Source organism: Plectrocnemia conspersa, unplaced genomic scaffold (assembly GCF_051122295.1).
Source record: "Plectrocnemia conspersa isolate PC_06_02 unplaced genomic scaffold, ASM5112229v1 ptg000004l, whole genome shotgun sequence".
Lineage (NCBI taxonomy): Eukaryota > Metazoa > Arthropoda > Insecta > Trichoptera > Polycentropodidae > Plectrocnemia > Plectrocnemia conspersa.
Window position 1 is genome coordinate 3313194 of NW_028277168.1, and position 19797 is coordinate 3332990.

Genomic DNA, 19797 nt, shown 5'->3' on the forward strand with positions numbered 1-19797 from the left:
CAGTTATGCTGTTCAAACCCAAACATAACATAAATTGTACCGTTATTATATTCGTTTAGCTTAGGTTTGGGTTTAAACAGCAAATAGACGTTTCGCAACTGTCAAATTTGTTATGTAACACGACAGTATTCATAAATGACATGTGAGAGTTACGTTTGTTAAAATTAATAATTATTAAATAAAATGATTTTAAATTGAGATTTTTTTGTATATATATAATATATAGAATACAATATGCATTCGTTATCCGTATTTTTTTAAGAGCTTTTAAAGTTCTGAACGTTCGTCTTAATTTGACATCTTATATAAGATCCGATAACGTAAATTATTTAATCCTTCAGCTCGATTTTTATATAAAAAATTCCTTTTAATTTTAATTAATATTGCCACAAATTTAAATTTTATTAGTAATTATTATATTGCTCATTAGTGCTTAATTTAATGTACGATTGTTAAAAATGTCTTATAATAAGAATGATTTTATTTTATAAATGCAATAAAACTACTCTTTCATTTTCATAGCATTTTTATGTCTTTGCGTATTTGTTAATAGAACACGTGCATATATGAAAATGCATTGATGCGTTAGCATTTTATTTATTTATTATTGCTTTTCATTATACACTCATACATAATACATTCGCGTTGAAAAGCGCATAATGTTCCGTTGTAAAGGAAAATGACTGCGTCTTTCTGTCTTTTCGCAATGTCATTTTCAATATCACTCTCGCAATTTGCGATTGAAATCGTCGCGCATACCGCAACATCGTTTTTATTTAGCTATTTTATATCCATCTAATGATTGTAATTCAATAATAACATAAAAAAAAGTTCTTAAAAATATGCTCAAAAATAAAAGCTCGGTGTTGCGCCGTATAGAGCTCCATGATTACTAAAAATGTATAGAACAAGACTTTTGAGTATGAAGTTACTGTGTTTAAAAGTTCTGTAATGAAAACACAAAGCTTATTTATCTGATAGACGCTCCTAGTGAATACAGTGAATTGTCTTCTGTTGTAACATGACAGATGTTAATTCAAAGCGTTACAACTAGGTAACTACCATCTCCTGCGATTAGGTATTGTGACAACACAATCGGTGACATTTTTTTTTACGCTTTTTTGACCAACATAATGGTTGATGTTGTTCTCATGCACTACCATAAAAGCTGCTGATGTGTGCCAATTAGGTTTCAATTATAGTTCAGCTTAAATGCTGGCATGAAAATCTGTTTTTTATGTAATTAAATACTGAAATATTGTATCAGTTTTTTAGTCCATGTTATTGTATATTCTATCGTTAATAGTCAGTTGCTACATTTTTCTGATTTTATCTATAAGCGACTTAATATCACACATGTGCTACACAATTCATAGCAGTGATAGCGCTACATACATTCTTTACCAAATAAGTTATATTGTGGTATTCTTGAAGACGACGATCACAAAACGCTGGATGGATTTGTGGCATCGCTTGGAAGATAGATTATAATATTATTATAAGACAAGGCGATTACTATCTCAATAGAAATAAGTAATATTGAATATACTGTCGGTCACTAATACAGTAAAAAATTTAATTAAAAATATTATGATTGAAATACCAGTATATTTATTAATAATGCCAACAAATCAACCAATCACAATTGAAACGAAAATATTTTTACGAGCCGCGTGTCTGTTGTCAAAACTACTCAGTGAAATATTTTCGTTTGGTGAATAATCCAAATTCCTAAGAATAACACTCGAAACAATCCATCGCCAAGAGATTCTTCACATACGTATTATTATCACACAGTGCATAGTAATGCAGTGGGGTTTTTTTTCACCCCACTGCTGCCAATTAACACCTCACCTACCTATGCCACTTAGTTTAATTGGCACGTAGAATTAAACGGAGTAAATTGCGGAAAGGCACGATAAATGTGCAAATTTTCCAACGACACAAATATGTTAGAGAAGCATAAAAAAGCAAATATATACTTTATATGGCATGTGTGTCAAGTATGAATTATTGCAAACGCATAAAAACTTCACGATTGCGCATAGTTTTTGTTCAAATCGACTAAAAAATAAACACGCAGAGTAAATAAAGCTGGGTTGACATTGCGGTGGCAAGGGCGTTCAGTCGTTAGAAAACGTATATTAGTAATTATAGAACATGCATTTATGTATGTGTTTTTTATTGTTATAAATGCAGAATTTTTATGTATTGTGTTAAGATTGTGTCATACAAATGCATTTTGTATGGAAGCAATGCGGATGTGGCTCAATTCTTATCTTTTTATGAAGCTCATTGAGTCTGATTTCAGACGCTTTCTGCAATGATGACTATGTCATCTGCATTCCATGATCATTTATTGCCTGTAATTAAGTGTTTTTTTAAACATACATTACAAATAAAAATTAAATTATTTAATTTTACGCTATACGACACAATATATCGTGGTACTGCCGAAGGGGGGTATATCAATACCCCCATCATCAATGGTTTTAATTGATTCTGTCCTCATATGCGTGCGAGCGCTATTATGATACATAAAGGCCCGTTATTTTTCTTACTTTTAAAATTTCTTGCCTTAAATCATTGTAGAATCCGTAGATATAAAGATGTACTCCAAAAATATTTTAACATAAATATTATCTTTAATAGTTCATCAATGGATGGTACCTCTGTGGAGAGGAACGGCACAGGATGCACAGATATATCGGGTTTCGTTCCGATCAAGTATGTTTGTAGTACATGTACTCCTTAACATATGTATGACACTAATAATATTTTTATTTTATCGCACGGAATATTCTGGAACCCGCTGTTACGGCATAGACTACAGATAATTCGTTATATGTGTTAAAATGTGTCATTTTTGAGTATATTTTGGAGTAAAGAGAAAAGCAGGTATAATACAAAATCAATCGGAAAAATTTTCATTGCGCAATCCTATATAATATAATAAAAGGCTAGAGGAAGTTGTGTTTTTACTTCTCTCCTGCAGTCAATTGTAGAGCAGTTAAGTTAGAATAACTATAAGTATATGTATTAGTAACTTGCGTGTGATTCAATTAATCTGTATCGTTCACAATCATTAAATTCAATTCATATATAAACATACTACTGTTTTTTAGACGAAGAACATGTTTTAAAAAGTAGTTTGAGTAGCTGTTTTATAAAATTTCATAAATATTTAGGACTAGTCTGGTCTCTCGCACAGAATCTAAGCCTGTCGGCATTTGTTTCACGCTTTACGCTTGAAATATTGTTTGTGAGAAATCAGATCTCGCGTTCCTTGAATTATATACTTCTATATCAAAATCAGAAATATTTATCAAATAAGAATGTGTCATTCGTCGTGTTTCGTACATTTTAAAATATTATTAATCGATAAATAAATAATATTTTTCTTTGGTAATAAATAAGGAAACGTTTATGTTAATTTATACTAATATTATGAAATATTCGTTGTTTTTACAAAACGAATACGACACTAATATATGTATATAAATCCTGATCTTAAACGGTGTCGAGAATATTAGGGTCTAATCTTAAAAAAATATTTTTATATAGAGTTCAAAGCTCTTCAATTGTTTAAGAATTGTGGTTTAATGCTCATTCGCTTCTGCATCTGTCAAAAATAATGTTTAGGGTTTGAAAACCGTTCGTAGAGACGCTTAGTGGAATCTAGTTCGAGTTTTATTCTATTATATTACAATTGCGATAGACGGTAATTGGCGAGATGTTTTCTACGAGTGGTGGTGGAGAAGCTGGCGCAGGGATGATGTCTGTGGGAGGTCCTCGTGTTGATCCCTTTCTGCTACGGTGGTGCTCTGCTGGTCTGCTGGTCTTTTCGAGTGGCTGCTTGTGACTACCTTCTCCTCATCAAAGTCCAGGCTCAAGTATCCAGGGCTGCAAAGCTTGCTGACCAATCACAATTATGCAGCGATCATCCAGTCAATTTCTACAGTCGCTTCTTAAAACGGAGAAATAGGTATACGCATTTTGAAAGCGACATTCGCTTGATGGGCATTGTCCAAGGTCGTATTGCATTGCAACGGGAATCTTGTGGATCCGGGGATTTATTATATCCGTGACCGTTTCGCAACAAAGAAATATTCTCTCAATAATGTAAGAACAAAAGTGTTATTTATGCGATATTCTGGTCGCAACGAGGGCTTTTTGTGTGGTCCATCCTTTGCGCTATTGTCTTGTTTCCTTGTTTCACAGTCAATTACCGCAAGTTTTGAGAATAAGACCTTTTCAAACGTAACATCTATGTGTGGTCGCCACAAATTCACAAACAATTCGTTCTATGGAATAATAATCTTATACTAAAACAATATATAAGATATCGCATATTTAAATTCTCCTCGCTTATTTGTAGTGGGAGTAGTGGGAGTTTGGGAGAACGCGTCTTGCGTGTTGAATTTTCCTTAATTAATATTTATCATCGTATACCTTGAAGAAATTTATTCTGTTGCTATTATTATGAAATTAATAATAATGGCACCTTGTTGAGTCTGTCCCTAATATTCACTACGACTCGAAACTTCTTAACATATGTGATATTATTTGAATTACCAATACGAATAACACCTGTTTGAACATTATCGCATATGCTCGACTTAAAAAAAGAATGTAATTTATTTATTCTCTTCGTTTCTAGTGAATTCTCGTAGCGTAACTTCGACCGTTAATCGGCGACACGCTTCAAAAAATGCATTTTGCATATGCTGATGCAAAATTTAACTGCATTATATGGACATGCATGTATTCATGTTAAAGCAGAGATTTAATTTGAACTATAATACATGAGCCAGTTACGGTTGTGGCGCTGTGTTTATATTAATATCTTATAATCAAACATTTGCGGAATCGTCAGCATTTTTTTTGTTACTATCTTACATATTTTTTACTGTTAGTCATAGTTGTAACAATGTTTTCCGCTTATTGCGAAAATTTCAACAATAGCCCGCGTTTACGAATTCCGCTTGAGTTGGCTCATTTCCTAATCCAAATAATGTAATATGCCGAATATGTTATTTTATACCGAAAATGAAAAGCTTTCGCGGAATTGATCCAATTACACATTTTTCTTACAGGCGTCATGTGAAACATACATACACGGGTTTGAGAATGCTTATACATATTCGCTCGTGCTTCAATAATTTCCGTACGCGTTCCAGGGGCGAATTGGTACGAGCGACGGAAAATTTGATTTTCTCCGTTCGTCTCGTTGATTAATTGCCTTTTTTAGATGCGAATCGTATTTCCGTAAATTGAGCTCTTCTATGCGAACATAAATCGATTGATTGGCCTAGTTTCTGGGTGAAATTTTAAATGAGATAAGAGTTTTAGAACAGAAAAAATGTCACTGCATTACCTGGATAATATTAAAGTTTATCATGTAATATATAAATATTTTTTTCATGAGTGAAATGATAAATAAAAATTGAGAATCTTATGAAAAATTGAGAAATGAAAATAATTTATCTTCTATTCTTTTGTGTCTTCTTGTCTTCTTGAGACACTTGAAAGGTTAAAAATGATAACTTCTAAAAGTAATATTACATAATTATAATTAGTAAATTTTTTTTTCGGGATCTTATAGTGAAGGGATGGCCAACTTGTTCAGGATATTTTGTAAAATAGACAATTTATTTATTCTAGAAATATCTTATAAAATATCTTGTTCGCACCTAAACTGTTGCATTAGTTATAACATTGAACACCCCATGAGTAGTTCTCAATGAATCTATTTAATTGTATGTAAAGTGTGAATGTATTCAGAGCGACGAACGAAACGGGAATAATGACAGAGCGGCGGTGGAGAGCAATTGACAAGATGGCCTAAGACACTAATAATGCTAATTATAATGAACTGCCGACATGCGAATGCCAGATCGATCAGTTGTACCAACTTTCAGCGTTACAGCAATAACAACACTATTGCCAACTGAAAAATATGATTCTGACCATCTGTCAAAATAATTCTTACCATTTAATATGAATTCCTACCCATTAATATAGATTCTGAACATCTAATATTTATTCTAGACGCTTATATTCTGACCTTTTAATATAAATTCTGACCCGAAAAATACGAGCCGTTAAAATGACGTTCCAAATTCCCTTTTTTAGGCGACGAAAACGTCACATATCAAGCTCCTTTAGAATTAAATAAAAAAAAATTAAATTAAATTTCTAAATTTCTATGAATCTCAATTTGACAGTTGCGAAACGTCCATTTGCTGTTCAAACCCAAACTAAAACTAATTATAGTCTTAGAACTTTCATTAAGTCAAGTCCAAAATACAAACTAAGCCAACTCGGGTCTCAGGGATAAATAAGCGGAAGAATAAGTACAGACAAACATCGCATCTCACATATTGTTCCATAGTTTGTCTGCATTTCGATATTACACTATGTTTTGAAAATATGATAGCTATCCTTATCGATATTACGATGGACTCCTAATATAAGAGGGCTGATCAAAGTATATTCAAACCGAATTTTGGTCAAAAGAAGAGCGCAAAAACAATTATCACTTCTCAGAAGTCAAAAATTCACGTCAAAAGCAATAAAATCGTGTCGGCGCTGTCGCAGTGGGAACGCTCGGTAACGAGCGTTCCCACGGCGACGGCACGGTTTTATTGCTTTTGACGTGGATTTTTGACTTCTGAGAAGAGATAATTGTTTTTTGCGCTCTCCTATTGGCCAAAATTGGTTTAGATGTACCTTATTTGATTCTCACTCGTAATATTGTCATATAAGTCCAAAATACAAACTAAGCCAATTCGTCTCTCAGGGATAAATAAGCGGAAGAATAAGTACAGACAGACATCGCATCTCACATATTGCTCCATAGTTGTCTGCATTTCGATATTACACTATGTTTTAAAAATATGATAGCTATCCTTATCGATATTACGATGGACTTATTATTATTAATATAAAACGGCCGATCAAAGTATTTTTGAACCGTATTTCGGTCAATAGGAAAGCGCAAAAAACAATTATCACTTCTCAGAAGGGAAACATTTACGTCAAATGCAATAAAATCGTGTCGGCGACGGCACGATTTTATTGCTTTTGACGTGGATTTTAGACTTCAAATTGTTTTTTGCGCTCTCCTATTGGTCAAAATTCGGTTTAGATGTGCTTTATTCAATTTTTACTCGTAATATTGTTATAATAAGTAATTTGATAATCGAGCGTTTTCACCGCGATGGCACGATTTTATTGCTTTTGATCTGGACTGAAAGTTCGCTACATGGCAATACTGAGCAGCAAAGAAAACAACATTAATTTTCAGATAAATATTATGAGTAGATATTTTTTAATCATTTTAAATACTCAATTAAAATATTTCGCATAAAATTTGATTTAAAAAAATATGTCGCAATTCTGTGAATTTCGGTCGTATTAGATACCTCCGATAAACATTTTATTCACTAATAGTTTTTGAAAGTTTAAAAGCATTTTTTTTTGTTGAGAAGAAGCGTCCCATTATCTCGCATTTCGAAGCAAAATAAAGGTGCATAAAGGACCGTGGATTTTGGATTGGCACTAGTCACTCGGATGTATTGAAAAAAATGACTACATTCGATCAATTATTCGAATATTCATATAGTTTAAAATAAGGCGAATAGTTAGAATAATATAATATTAAAATATTATATTAAGAACCCTAGTGTAGGCTCTTATTCAACTATCACTCTCATGCCGTTGTCCTAATCCCTGGGTATCTCTAGCATCTGATGAAGGGAAGGGGTTATCTGAGCTGTGATTAGACATTCAGAAATTTCCATCGGTAAGTCACCAATATATTTTACTGTAAAACTGTTTTTATTATATCGATCCGAAAAGCGATTTGGCATTAAAAATGGCGCGTCAATGACAGCGCGACCTCTGCTCAGTTTTGTGACAACTCGCACTGCTCCACAAAATTTTGAGACGGTATTTAAAACTTCTATTTAAGAACCTAATTTGAGTCGATCTGTCGGTATTGTGTTTGTTAAATCTTATTCATTTTTCATTTAGTATCGCTAATATTTTAAGAAATAAAACAAATGATCTGACGTGCATAACATGTTTGTATAATAGAATAAATGGTAATGTGATGATTCATGAATACTTAAAATTATCATATGTATGTTTTGTTATGAGATCACTTCTTTTGTATATATTTTAAGCAAATAGTTTTTTTGCAACGACGACTATTTTAAAGTTTCTTGACTTGTCTAGGTCAGTTTTTACGCATCTTTGGATGCGATGGAACTGTGTCGAGATTCTCGCCGGATAACGGGAAATAGGCAATGCGTAGTTTGTTATTTTGTTGTTATGTATGCATGTATATCGAAGAACGACGTGGAAGCTTTAATCGTCTCATTGATCGAACAAGGCTCTTTACGTTGCGGTTTTGTGGTTTTATGCGGTGCAGATATTGCGATCCGTAGAGCAGATAGGGCTCGGCACGCGACTTGGCTGATGTTTTATGATAGCACATTTACTAGTATAGATATAAATGTTAACTCTTCATCGTTTAAAAAAATACATATTTGTTCATTTTCTACTTTAGGTTCAACTTGACAAATCAATATTTAATCGAGTTGTCATTGACAACTTGTCAATATTTGAAATATGTATGTATATCGTGTGTTATTTTTGGATGCGCACGGTTGCGAAAAGTGCTTAGGGAAAAGGTCAATTGCGTGATATAAAGTTTTCTCATGGCGAAAAAACACATGTCGAGTAATATGTCACGACATATCCGATTCGATTTATATCTAAGCGTCTCTTGGATTATTGATATCGTTTTCCTTGAAGCTAACGATCGAAAAAAATCGTAATAAATTAATTAGCAAAAGGTCGTTCGGAGAAAAAACGTTTGGTCCTCTCACGTGATTACACTCAATCGACATCGCAAACCACAAACATCGCATGAACTGATCTCGTTTAATATAAATTATCCAACTAAGGAAGGAACAGTCATTGATGATAAGGATAAAACCGCTAACCTAACAAGAGTATTTGTCAGGACGATGACGCTGCGACAGAGATTATCTTTATCCTTCAAATGCATGAATCATTGACGGTCAACGTTCCTAAAAACCGTGTTTGTTATATTCAATTGAAAAAAATCGCAGTACCCTTTTATAAAATAAATCTGACGATTATTTAATTGAATGTATCTTTCTTCTCATCAGTATCATTTGATCTTTTATTAAAGTAAAGTAATGTGAAAAAAGTCGAGTGTGTGCTTTGGAACTGTGCCAATTCCATTGGGATGTTAATGTGGTTATAAATTGAGCTTTTTGTGCTGCTGAGAATCGATATAGTGCGTTTTAATGAGTCTCAGCTGGTTTTAGTCACGGTTACTAATATACATACATAGTGCTGGCGTGATTTAAAAGTATCAGTTAATAAATTTCTCAATGTAGTGTAAATTGAAGGTTTAAAAAGAAGGCAAAGTTAAGAGGGAAGATCCCTTGCTCTCAAAAATTCGAGAGCGAACATTTACTGTGTTTCGTTAATTATAAAAAAATAATAATAATAGCGCTCACCGTTGACTGTTATAATCCGACCTTCATCGTTTACAAAAAAAGTAAGGCCCAATGACGCTACCTGACCACAATGGGCACCAAACAGTCACTTTTGGGCATGTATGTAATGGTCTCATGTGAATCACATGCAAATTTTCCTCGACCCAAATGCGGCTATTTTGCTTATTAACATACTCAGAGGGTGGAAATGTTCTTCATCAGAGAAGCAGATTTTCTTTAAAAATCAGTATTAATTTCCTGCTGCTCTTACAATCAATCTGCTTAAATTCTTCGTTGTATCTGGGCTTTAGTTCTTGTGTTGTCTGAATTTTATACTGCTGTAGGTGCAAGTGCAGATGCAAAATGCGCCAAAGAGAGCCATAAAAAAAGGTTAAAAGCTGCTCTGGCCACACTTTCATGTACAAATTTTTACACTGCGTTGCGAATTGTTCGCTCAGTAAACCGTAAACTTCGATACACAGTTCAATTGAACAGTTTTAACGCGTTTAACAATGTGTTGCTGCAATCTAACATTTGACACTTTGAACACGCGTGATTATTGACAGCTGTCTGATTTACAGCACAGGCCAGAAGCTAATATGGACCGAATTAGAACGGCGGCTATTGCTTTATATGTAGTTAAAAATATAAATAAATAAAACATGGGATTAATCATGGAAAGAAATGAAATGAAATTCAAAATTTATTTTATAAATTGCATATATTTTTTACTTTTAATGAAGTACACAAATTTTGAGAAATAGCGAACGCGTTGACTTTGACGTAATTTATTTTGCTATAAAAAAATATATATACATGTTTCGCCAGATGTATTGAAATTTAATAATATAAATTTCCCGATTGTTAAGAGTGACATCATCACGCATATTATACATACGCTGTTTTATAACACACAGGAAACGTGACAGATGCGATATTCAAAACATGACAAGTAGAACAATTATTTTCAGATTGATAACTCATTATTAATATTTTGTTAAAACTATTTATCGTTATTCAATCATTCATGGTTTATTTTTACGAAAAATTTTGTGCTGCTATTCTTCCCCAAACATATTAATGTTCATGTATTACAGGAGCCTCTTATATTTATGTCACAATTAGGGTTGCAATACCGGTATTGGGGCAAAAATTGACTTCGGTACTACCAGTATTACAAAATGAAATACCGGTAGTACCGAATTTTTTTTTTCCGGTATTGACATTATTTTTCTCTCTCAGTAATACCGGTATTGAAAATTCCGGTATAACCGAAACAATAGTCGAGTGATTCGAATGCTTTTGTTTTGCTAATCAATATACATGGTGAATCATGCGGTTAATTAATTAAAATAATAATAAAGTCAATACCGGTATTGACTGTTTTTTCTCTCAGTAATACCGGTATTATTGCAATCTCTAGTCACAATTATGTACACATATTGACGCACCTGACTTAGGCATATATCGAAGCAAAAGAGATGTAAAACTCAACTCTCTCATCTCGTTATTGTATCATTATTACCCTTTGACTATAATCGACTGACAAGAGTCTCACTATACGATAGTGTGTACTCGCATAACGATCTGCGGCACCGTGGCCGATTTTCAAAACGGTGTTAACGCGATCTCAAACAATGAAACAATGGATGATACAACGTATCCGCAACGACGTATTCTACTGCAACAGTGTCTCACCCACATATCTCGAATATTGTATGTGTAATAATATAATAACACGATTAAGACCTAAATCTTATGTCTCGATGAATCACGTGTTATCGGATTAAAGTTACTGTCATTAAACTGTTTATTTTTAACACTTCTAATATGCTATGAAAAGTGCGAAGATCTCCAGGCCAACTTTCTCTGCTGGGCCTTCAAATATCATGATTATTTTCGTCGAGAAAATGTTGCAGTTAAGCTACACTGATGCGATGGAATGACCAAACATAGATCAATTATGCTGATGACATAGATAAACAATTAATGGAATCAATCGCAAGAAAACTATTGAATATTATTAATGTCGCTTTTTCTTGAAATCCAGCGTCGGATTAAAAACTGATGAATAATTTAACCTTATACGGTATTGCGCAGCGAGTGATTCACAATCTTTTTATAAGAAGTAATTATACTCCCACGTGAGTATAATGTATCGTTTTTCATGTATTATTTATCAACATCGATGCATCTGACATTGAAATCCGATATTGAATGCGTCGCATAAAAAGGTTTTAATTTTCTATCAAAGATTTCATTATAACGTAAAAAAATCAGCATTTTGCGCCTCATATTTATTTTATTAGTATTATAAATAATGGTAAAGTTAATATACAAATAAGTATACTTAATTTAAAAACACATTACTTTATATACTTATCACTGATAAATAAATATTCAGTGTTTGATAAATTATGCGGCTTACTAAATTATCAACGGCGTATGTTAACCATAAATTATTTTTTTCATCAAAACAAAGCATGGCAGTTGCGGTAAATAAGTAAATGCAATTATATACATAGTTATATATGTTACAAAGTATGGATTTCGATAATGCATACATTACCTAGTCAATGTATGCACTGTCACCAGTTACAGTATACACAAAATAACTTATGAACAATGTAACTAGTTATTATATGCTCCCACTGTTCGGTGTTTGTCAAAGTATTCAAAATGTTAACCTAAAAGGTACATACAAAGTACATTTTAAACAACTGTAGTTTAGTTTATTTTTTTTAAATATATTCTTGCTATTTTCCAGAGTCGGGACTCGGGAATTTGTCTCTTCCCCCCCCCCCCTTCGGCAGGCCTAGTCAAAAGCAGTGAACACCCCATGAATAACTCTGCAGCGAATTTATTTTTAATTAAAATTATATAAATTATCTAGTGTTTTACCGTACACAAATTAAATGTTGCTCAATGTTTATGTATTTAATAGGTATTCTAAACCATTTGTGCAAGGTAAATCTTGTTGCCAATTTTGATAATTCTCATTTTAAATTGATTCATGGGGTGTTCACTATTCTGATAAACGCTATTTATTTATTGGCTCTACTATGTTTTTTTGATGTGCATGTGATTAATTTGTCCCATTATGGCCAACGACACCCAGTGTGTCATTTGCGATTAAAAATAAACTATTAAATTAACACGCGCTCCGCCTAACGAAGCCGAGCTTTATCGATTTGCATTATTGTCCGATCACTCTTAAATCACCGACGAACGTTTTAACACTTTCGCCTAAACAGTAAAGGGAGATTTGGAAAATGTAACATTGTGATATTTTCTGAAATGTATGTAAATGTAAAAACAGAGAACCCAAATTAAATCCCTGCGGTAATCCACATTGAGCGAAATATATTTCTATTATTTTACGTAAAGTTTTTTTAACACAAACGTATGTTTATTAATTCGTGCTAATGCATACTCTAGTCCAGTGAATTACAACCAATTGTACTAGCACTGCGAAGTATGTATGTAATTACCATTTAAAGAATTGATTAATTGTACAAAAACACATGGGAAAGTGACATTTCGCCCGCCCAATGCCAAACGATGTGTATTTTTACGAATTTGTTGCAAAATAGTCGGCCACTGGTGCCATTCAGGTGCGTAACGATATGCGGCGTGTGCCAGAAACGTTACGAAATGTCTCGTCTTGTCGATGGAACGTGTCGTCCACTCTGTAGATTGGGTAATTAGAAAACGCACCCAGAACGAAAGTCGGCGCGAATTATAGCGACATTTCTTCAGACTTACTGTAGTAATCGTAAACTTTCAGATGCTAGGATGTTAATCCAAATAAATAGTTTTCTCCGCATCCGAGTCTGATTGAGTTAGCCGGTTGTCCGTAGGAAAGAGCGGTGAAAGTGTGCGAATCTTTGGAAAATCTGACGCTCTTTTGTTGAATGGCCCTCGACTCGTGCGTGTGTCACGGTTGGATATGTGCGCCACTCAAATTGCAGTGTTAATGCGATCTTGGAGATGAACTTATTAAATCTATCAGGGGATCTGAGAAAGTTGGCTTGGTTTAATTGCTTATAATTATAAAACGAGCATGGTTGCGCTATTGAACTTGCTATTTCTGTCTAATATTAATCAAGTCGATATTTAAACATATTAATCAGCAAAAACACTACACTCTCTAGAAGTTGTCCGAACCGAAGTTACAACTGAAGTCGGACAAGACCACACTGTCGCAAATTTCATATGCCGTCCGGACGGCGGCTTCTGTCACGTTCAGCCGGCATATTTGCGCGCGATCGAAAAATGTGCCAAATAATCGTAATTTTTAAATTGTCATATTATTAAAATTACGCTACTGATAATTATAAAAGTTTGTGTGGGCACTCACCAATACAATATCAGTGAACACTTTTCGGTCGTAAATATTCAATTTACGCAAAATCTTTGTCGGCTTTTGCAAAATGCCATAAGGCATAAAAATGATACTTCAGAATACGAACATCTGTGACTATCATAGAATTTGTCGCCATCGTTTCTAAATAAGAGTTCGTTATGGTGTGACATTTATATAAACTGATCTAGGAAAAATACATAAGAATATTCGAAACGATTTTTTTAACAAAATCAAGTACCACTAATTATTATTTAATTATTTAGTTTTATATGAAAAAAATATAATAACGATATCTGTTAGAAGAATATACCATCAAAAATATAATTAATCCCTTTTGGTGCTCTAAAATATTCAAAGATGACAGTAAGAGTGTTTTGAAGTCCCCGATAAGCATGTGGTATTATAACTTGACCACGTGACCACGATGCATACTGAAATTTAACCGAGTTACTCGTTCTATCTCAGTTTGCGAAACACCTTATCATTATCTCTCACTCTCGTCACTTAACATGCGAGAGAGTGAAAGGGGAAGTATCTCACCGCTCGCGCTCGAAAGAGCAGCTCCGACTTCGGTCCGTTTGCCGACAATGTTCGGAAGCACTCGAAGCTAGCCAAGTCGACTGAATTACCCCCACTTAACCTCCAGTTCTCAGTAACCTCGGACAACTTCCGAGAGATCTTAGAGCGGGCAGAACCGAACTAAACCGAAGTAACCCACTATATTCTCCGTTCTTGGCCAACTTGCAGGGAGTGTAGTGCAGGCATTACATACGTTTCTTTTTTTAAGAATGGTTTAAAAGTTTCCGTGAAAGTTATAAAGAATGCAGTATTGGGGTGGCAATTAAGCTCCTCTATAGATTTGCAATCTTTTAAAGGGGCGAACGGCTAAAGACTGATCCTTGGATTTTTGAAACAAGCTATTCAATGGCACCTAGAGACACTTCTGGCCAATAATCGTGGGGGCGCGACTGCGACCCCATATTAATCCTGGCATTTTTAAATTTCTATCGTGTCTGAGAGATCAGAATTAATGATTATTTTATATTTTATATAATTCCTAGATTCCTCTAATTTCACGGATAAATATTGTGATTAAAAATCGAGATTGATAGTGCATAGTGACATATATTGATTGTAAGCTGTAATCATATTTTATAATTAGTAAAATTTAGTTCTCATTAGGGTTCTCAATTATTCGTAGTTTTTAACTATTTTAATATAGAATAAAAATGAATGAAGTATTCGAATATATTAATATTTTTCTGTTTTTACCGATATTCATTACAATTACAATTTTTTTAACGAAAATGTTATTTAAAACTTTATTTAAAAAATATTGATATTACCACCGAGACCATAGCAATTTTGTCATTGTTTTTTTTTCCATCCGTGTGACACATGTCGGCCGCCACTATTTTTACATTGTTTTAGTTGAAGGCGCTAGCGAACAACTATGAATACATGGCGGTACATTTTAATTAATTTTATGAACGTGCTATTCACCGTTAGTCTTGTAATCGATTGAGACAAAAAATGTTATTCAAGTCAAAGAATATCATACAGTTAATTTTGACCCGTTGAACTAAATATTTAGCGCATCACGAGAATATTGCTTTATTGTTTACTTAAATTTAGTGACTCACTGAATTGGCAGTACAGTGCAATTTTTACTATGATATATATTACATATTAAATTCAAGTTTTTTTGGTTCGTAAATATGAATTTTTACGGCTACTTATGACGTGTAGCTATAATTTCTGATTTCACTTTATATTTTACTTTATTATCACGTATTTTTTGCTACTACAACATAGTCGTATAAATAATAAGATCGACCACAACTATTTTTATGCATAATAGAAAAAGGCTAACGATAATCAGTAAATAGTTTTATTTATAAAATATGTTATTGAATTTTTGTGGGAAAAATTGCTTTTATTATTATATGTGGAATTCAAAATTCAACTTTCAATAAGTTATATATTATACAATCAATGAATCTAATATTTGTGGCAAAAATCTTGTTTAACAATGTTTGACCAATACAATTGTGTCTGTTTTGCTAAGTAATGTAATATACAGAAGTGCATTAGAAGATCAACCATCATTTCTAGGAGAGTTTGCCAATTCAGATGAAGCAAAAATATCGGTATTTTGGAACGAGACAACACGAAAACACAGACCTTGAATGCTCATATCAACGGTTCTTAATTCGTGGCTGCCAAAAGTTTTAAAATGTGAGATACATATAAAACTATTGCTTAACTACAATTTAAAAATATTTGGTTACTTACAAGTTTATAATTATATTTATTAAAAATGCCTCATAAAAAATAGTTTAAATATAACCCAGTTATTATATTTCCCATATTTGAACCTTAAGTTTTACACGCTTTTGGTATCCCACGAGCTCTCCTTTGAAACAACATTTTGTAAATTCTTCGGTTAGTTTAAATATTCTTGAGTCGTTTTTTGAGCAAATTCGCTTCGGGCGAATGCTTCACGTCTTTTTTAGAACGCAAGCCCTGCACCACGCAAAAATCTAAGCATCGCTCACATACTATCCAGTTTTATAATTTAACTCTTGAACCACACAGCTAGTAACTGGGTTAAGTTTCTCGTCGCACTTTAACACTACACTACCATCATCATCATTATCAAAGGTATAATTATACAGTTGTAGAAGCATTGAGAGCTGATAAAACTTCACAATTTCCTCTAGGTCTTTGCATAGAAAATAGCGACTGTTGCCATGAAATCTAAATTCGCTATCTACTTTTCGAACTATAACTTGAAAATGTATAAGTATAAAATCTGCTAATCCTTCAGCTGAAAAATAGACATGTTACTATTTTACTATTCTATCATTTCTTAGCATTTTCTTCAACATAAGTTTTAGTTTTAAGGTCGTTAAACTGATGTTAAATAAAATAATTACGCTTGATTCTCGGAAATTCGCCTCATTCATAGTACTTCCATAGCGTGAAGTATCTATTTTTTAACCTTCGCCATTGCGATTCGTTACCCTAATCCGGGATAGAATCAAAATATATTTTTTAGCAGCCTACGTACCAAATGATGTCATCTTGTCGTTGTTTCAAGCATCAAATTAGTCATGTGCGATGCTTACGAAGCTATTTGCAGGCGTTTAGGCAGACGCTCCTAACATTTTTCTATAAAATATACTTTTATTTTAGAGATTTATTGGTATCCAATTTATATTAATATATAATATATGCGGAACCAGACAGTTTACGCGTTTATTTTTATATAACTTATTTTTAAATCACAACAGTTATAAATAGTCTCTAAGTCGATTGAAAGATCGGATTGCTGCTGAAAAGCTGCTGTTTTTATCGTCTCAGTCGATTTGGCGTAGCTCCGCCCCAAAGCAAAGTGGTAGAAGTTATTTTTAATTGTTGTTTCAAGACGCTAAGATTTTATTTTAATCAATTTCAGTAATTCGATCGCGGTTAATGTATTTTTAGTTATTTAATTTATATGCTGAAGCGGATTCGATCTTTATGTAAATCAAATTCGTTCCAAACATGATTAGCTATTGTATATATTATAAATTCAATACAATTATGTATTTAAAATGTTTTCGATCAATTTTGCTAAATTAATTCAATCACAGCTGATCTTAATTCTGGTGATTTGAAAAAGCTGATCAAAAAGTAAATAATAATAAATTAAGCATTTTCCTTTTAACGCCCTCAATGATCACTAATTTGTACAACATTGTGTTATGCATATTTTTTTAATTAAATTTTTATTTTACAGTCATATTTAATTGTAATTTTTGTACTAATTAGTTAATTAAATAGATATCAGTAAAAAATGAGAAAAAAAGTACGGATATATTCGAATATTCTAACACTTTGTCGATTTTTTATTCACTATTCGAATAGTTGAAAACTACGAATAATGGAGGGGGTGAGGAGGGGCGGTTCTAAAATTTATAATTTTTCGCTTCATATGTAGATTATAGGTTTTTTTATTAAAATATTGTACAGTCGAGCCCCATATAGCGTAGAGATTAGGAATACTACGTTATAGGGGACTAGGCACCAATACAAAATTTGAGGTTAGGTTCTTTCAACTGTATTTTGTGAATTTAACAAAATCAACAAATCAAAGTTTTCCCCCATTTTTATGTATTATGTTCTTATTGCGACACGCGCGCGAAGAATGTCCTTAATTTTGCGAGTGCCAGGGGAGTAAAACGCAGTTTTTTTAGTTATTTTTTTATACATCAAGTTCCATTGAGATCTTTTAAATACCTTAATTTCATCACTACTTTCATTAATAACAGGATAATTTTCTTTATTGTCTTCTGTCTGCATTTCTTCTGAGTTTTATAATATGGTGCTTGACATTTTTCTAATTGTTTTTTTAATTCAGCAGATTTGCATTTAAATTTTTTTTTTAGAAAGATTACGTATTATTTTAAATGCACTAAAATTTTAATGTTGGATATAAAGTGTCCTGTATCATATATCTAAATATATTTTATGATTCATTAATACTTTTTTAGATTTGTAATAGATATGTATTACATAATAAAATAATTTTATTATAAAAAAATAGAATGGTTGAAACCCCCTGAAAAATGTACACATAATGTATTAAAAAAACGTGTACATTAATTTGCTTGATCATATTTTTTTCCATAGCTATACAAAAATAAATATTTTCATTACTGTAATGTTATAGCGCGGCGACGTTTCGCCTGTCACAGAATACGTCTAACGAAGTCAAGGGACAACTACGCTATAGGGGGGCTTAATATACTTGTTTATAAATTGTGGGTCAATATCATGATATATAATTATTTTACGGAATCATTTTTTATATGATATATACTACACATGTATATGAAACAATCAGAAGGGAAATTTTGTACGTAGTAGTTAGCTAAATACACAAATATACATTACTCTATTAAAGAAGGCAGTATTATAAAAAAGTTTTGTGATATTACTAAAAAAAAAGTACTAAAATATCGGAAAATATTTATTAACTTATACCTATGTATATCTAAAAAAATCATGTTGAACAAACTAAGAATGTTCTACAATCTAACGTTTTAAAGTTATATCACTTGTCTAGGCTTTTATTTATTATACTATAATAAAGCTGTTAGTAGCTCACTAAATAATTTAAATCTTTAAAATAGTTCTAACGTTAAATTATAGGATAAGCTATTGAGTTATATGTTTTGCTTTAGGATAGCACAACTGAGCTAGAGTAATAATGAAAAATCATTCTGACGTGAAAATGGAATTAGAATATTGTCCATCTGAATTTCCTTTCTCTCATCCTCATATGTTTCTATAAATGGAAATTGCATGCAACAATGCTTGTGGGTATTTCTGGCATTGGACTGTTGCTCCGTTGTCGGGAGTGTTTTAAATTAAAGCCCGTGTTGGATATTGTGTGGTATTCTTGGAAAATTGAGTGCACTAGTCGAGCTAGTACGTGGCAGAGAAACTTTTAAAGAGCTCATATTTATAGAGCGCATTTATAACAGACAATGAGTTGTGGAAGTTTACGCTGCAGCAAGTCCCACAAATGAACTATTTTGATTGATTGCTTGCATCCGACTTTATATATCTCATGTTGAAATTTGTGACTTATATTTTAGATATCTAATGGTGTTGTTTTATTTTGTTTCAGAATAATATTTACATGGAAGATTCGTGAACATCACAGTCGAGAAAGATCCAAAGTCGAAATACCTTGGGCTCGCTCTTCCGAGTGGCGGGCTCATAGTTATGAGTAGCCATAATATACACAATCCCACAATAACACAAGTAATTATCATTTTAAACTTATTTTTCAATTTTTTGCCTTGATCGAAAGCCACTACTTTATTTTCAATTATATTG

The 19797-nt window shown here is 32.6% G+C and overlaps 1 protein-coding gene across 6 annotated transcripts in view; it reads left to right on the forward strand.

The window, feature by feature from the left end:
• The window catches only part of Csk (C-terminal Src kinase), a 68669-nt gene that overhangs the window by 41812 nt on the left and 7060 nt on the right, over nucleotides 1-19797 (forward strand). For all 6 annotated transcript variants that reach the window (XM_088185260.1, XM_088185263.1, XM_088185261.1 and 3 more), the window contains one exon: nucleotides 19586-19722. In XM_088185260.1, the coding sequence (XP_088041386.1) occupies nucleotides 19684-19722 (39 nt within the window). In that variant the 5' untranslated portion in view covers nucleotides 19586-19683. The remainder of the gene's footprint in view (nucleotides 1-19585; nucleotides 19723-19797) is intronic.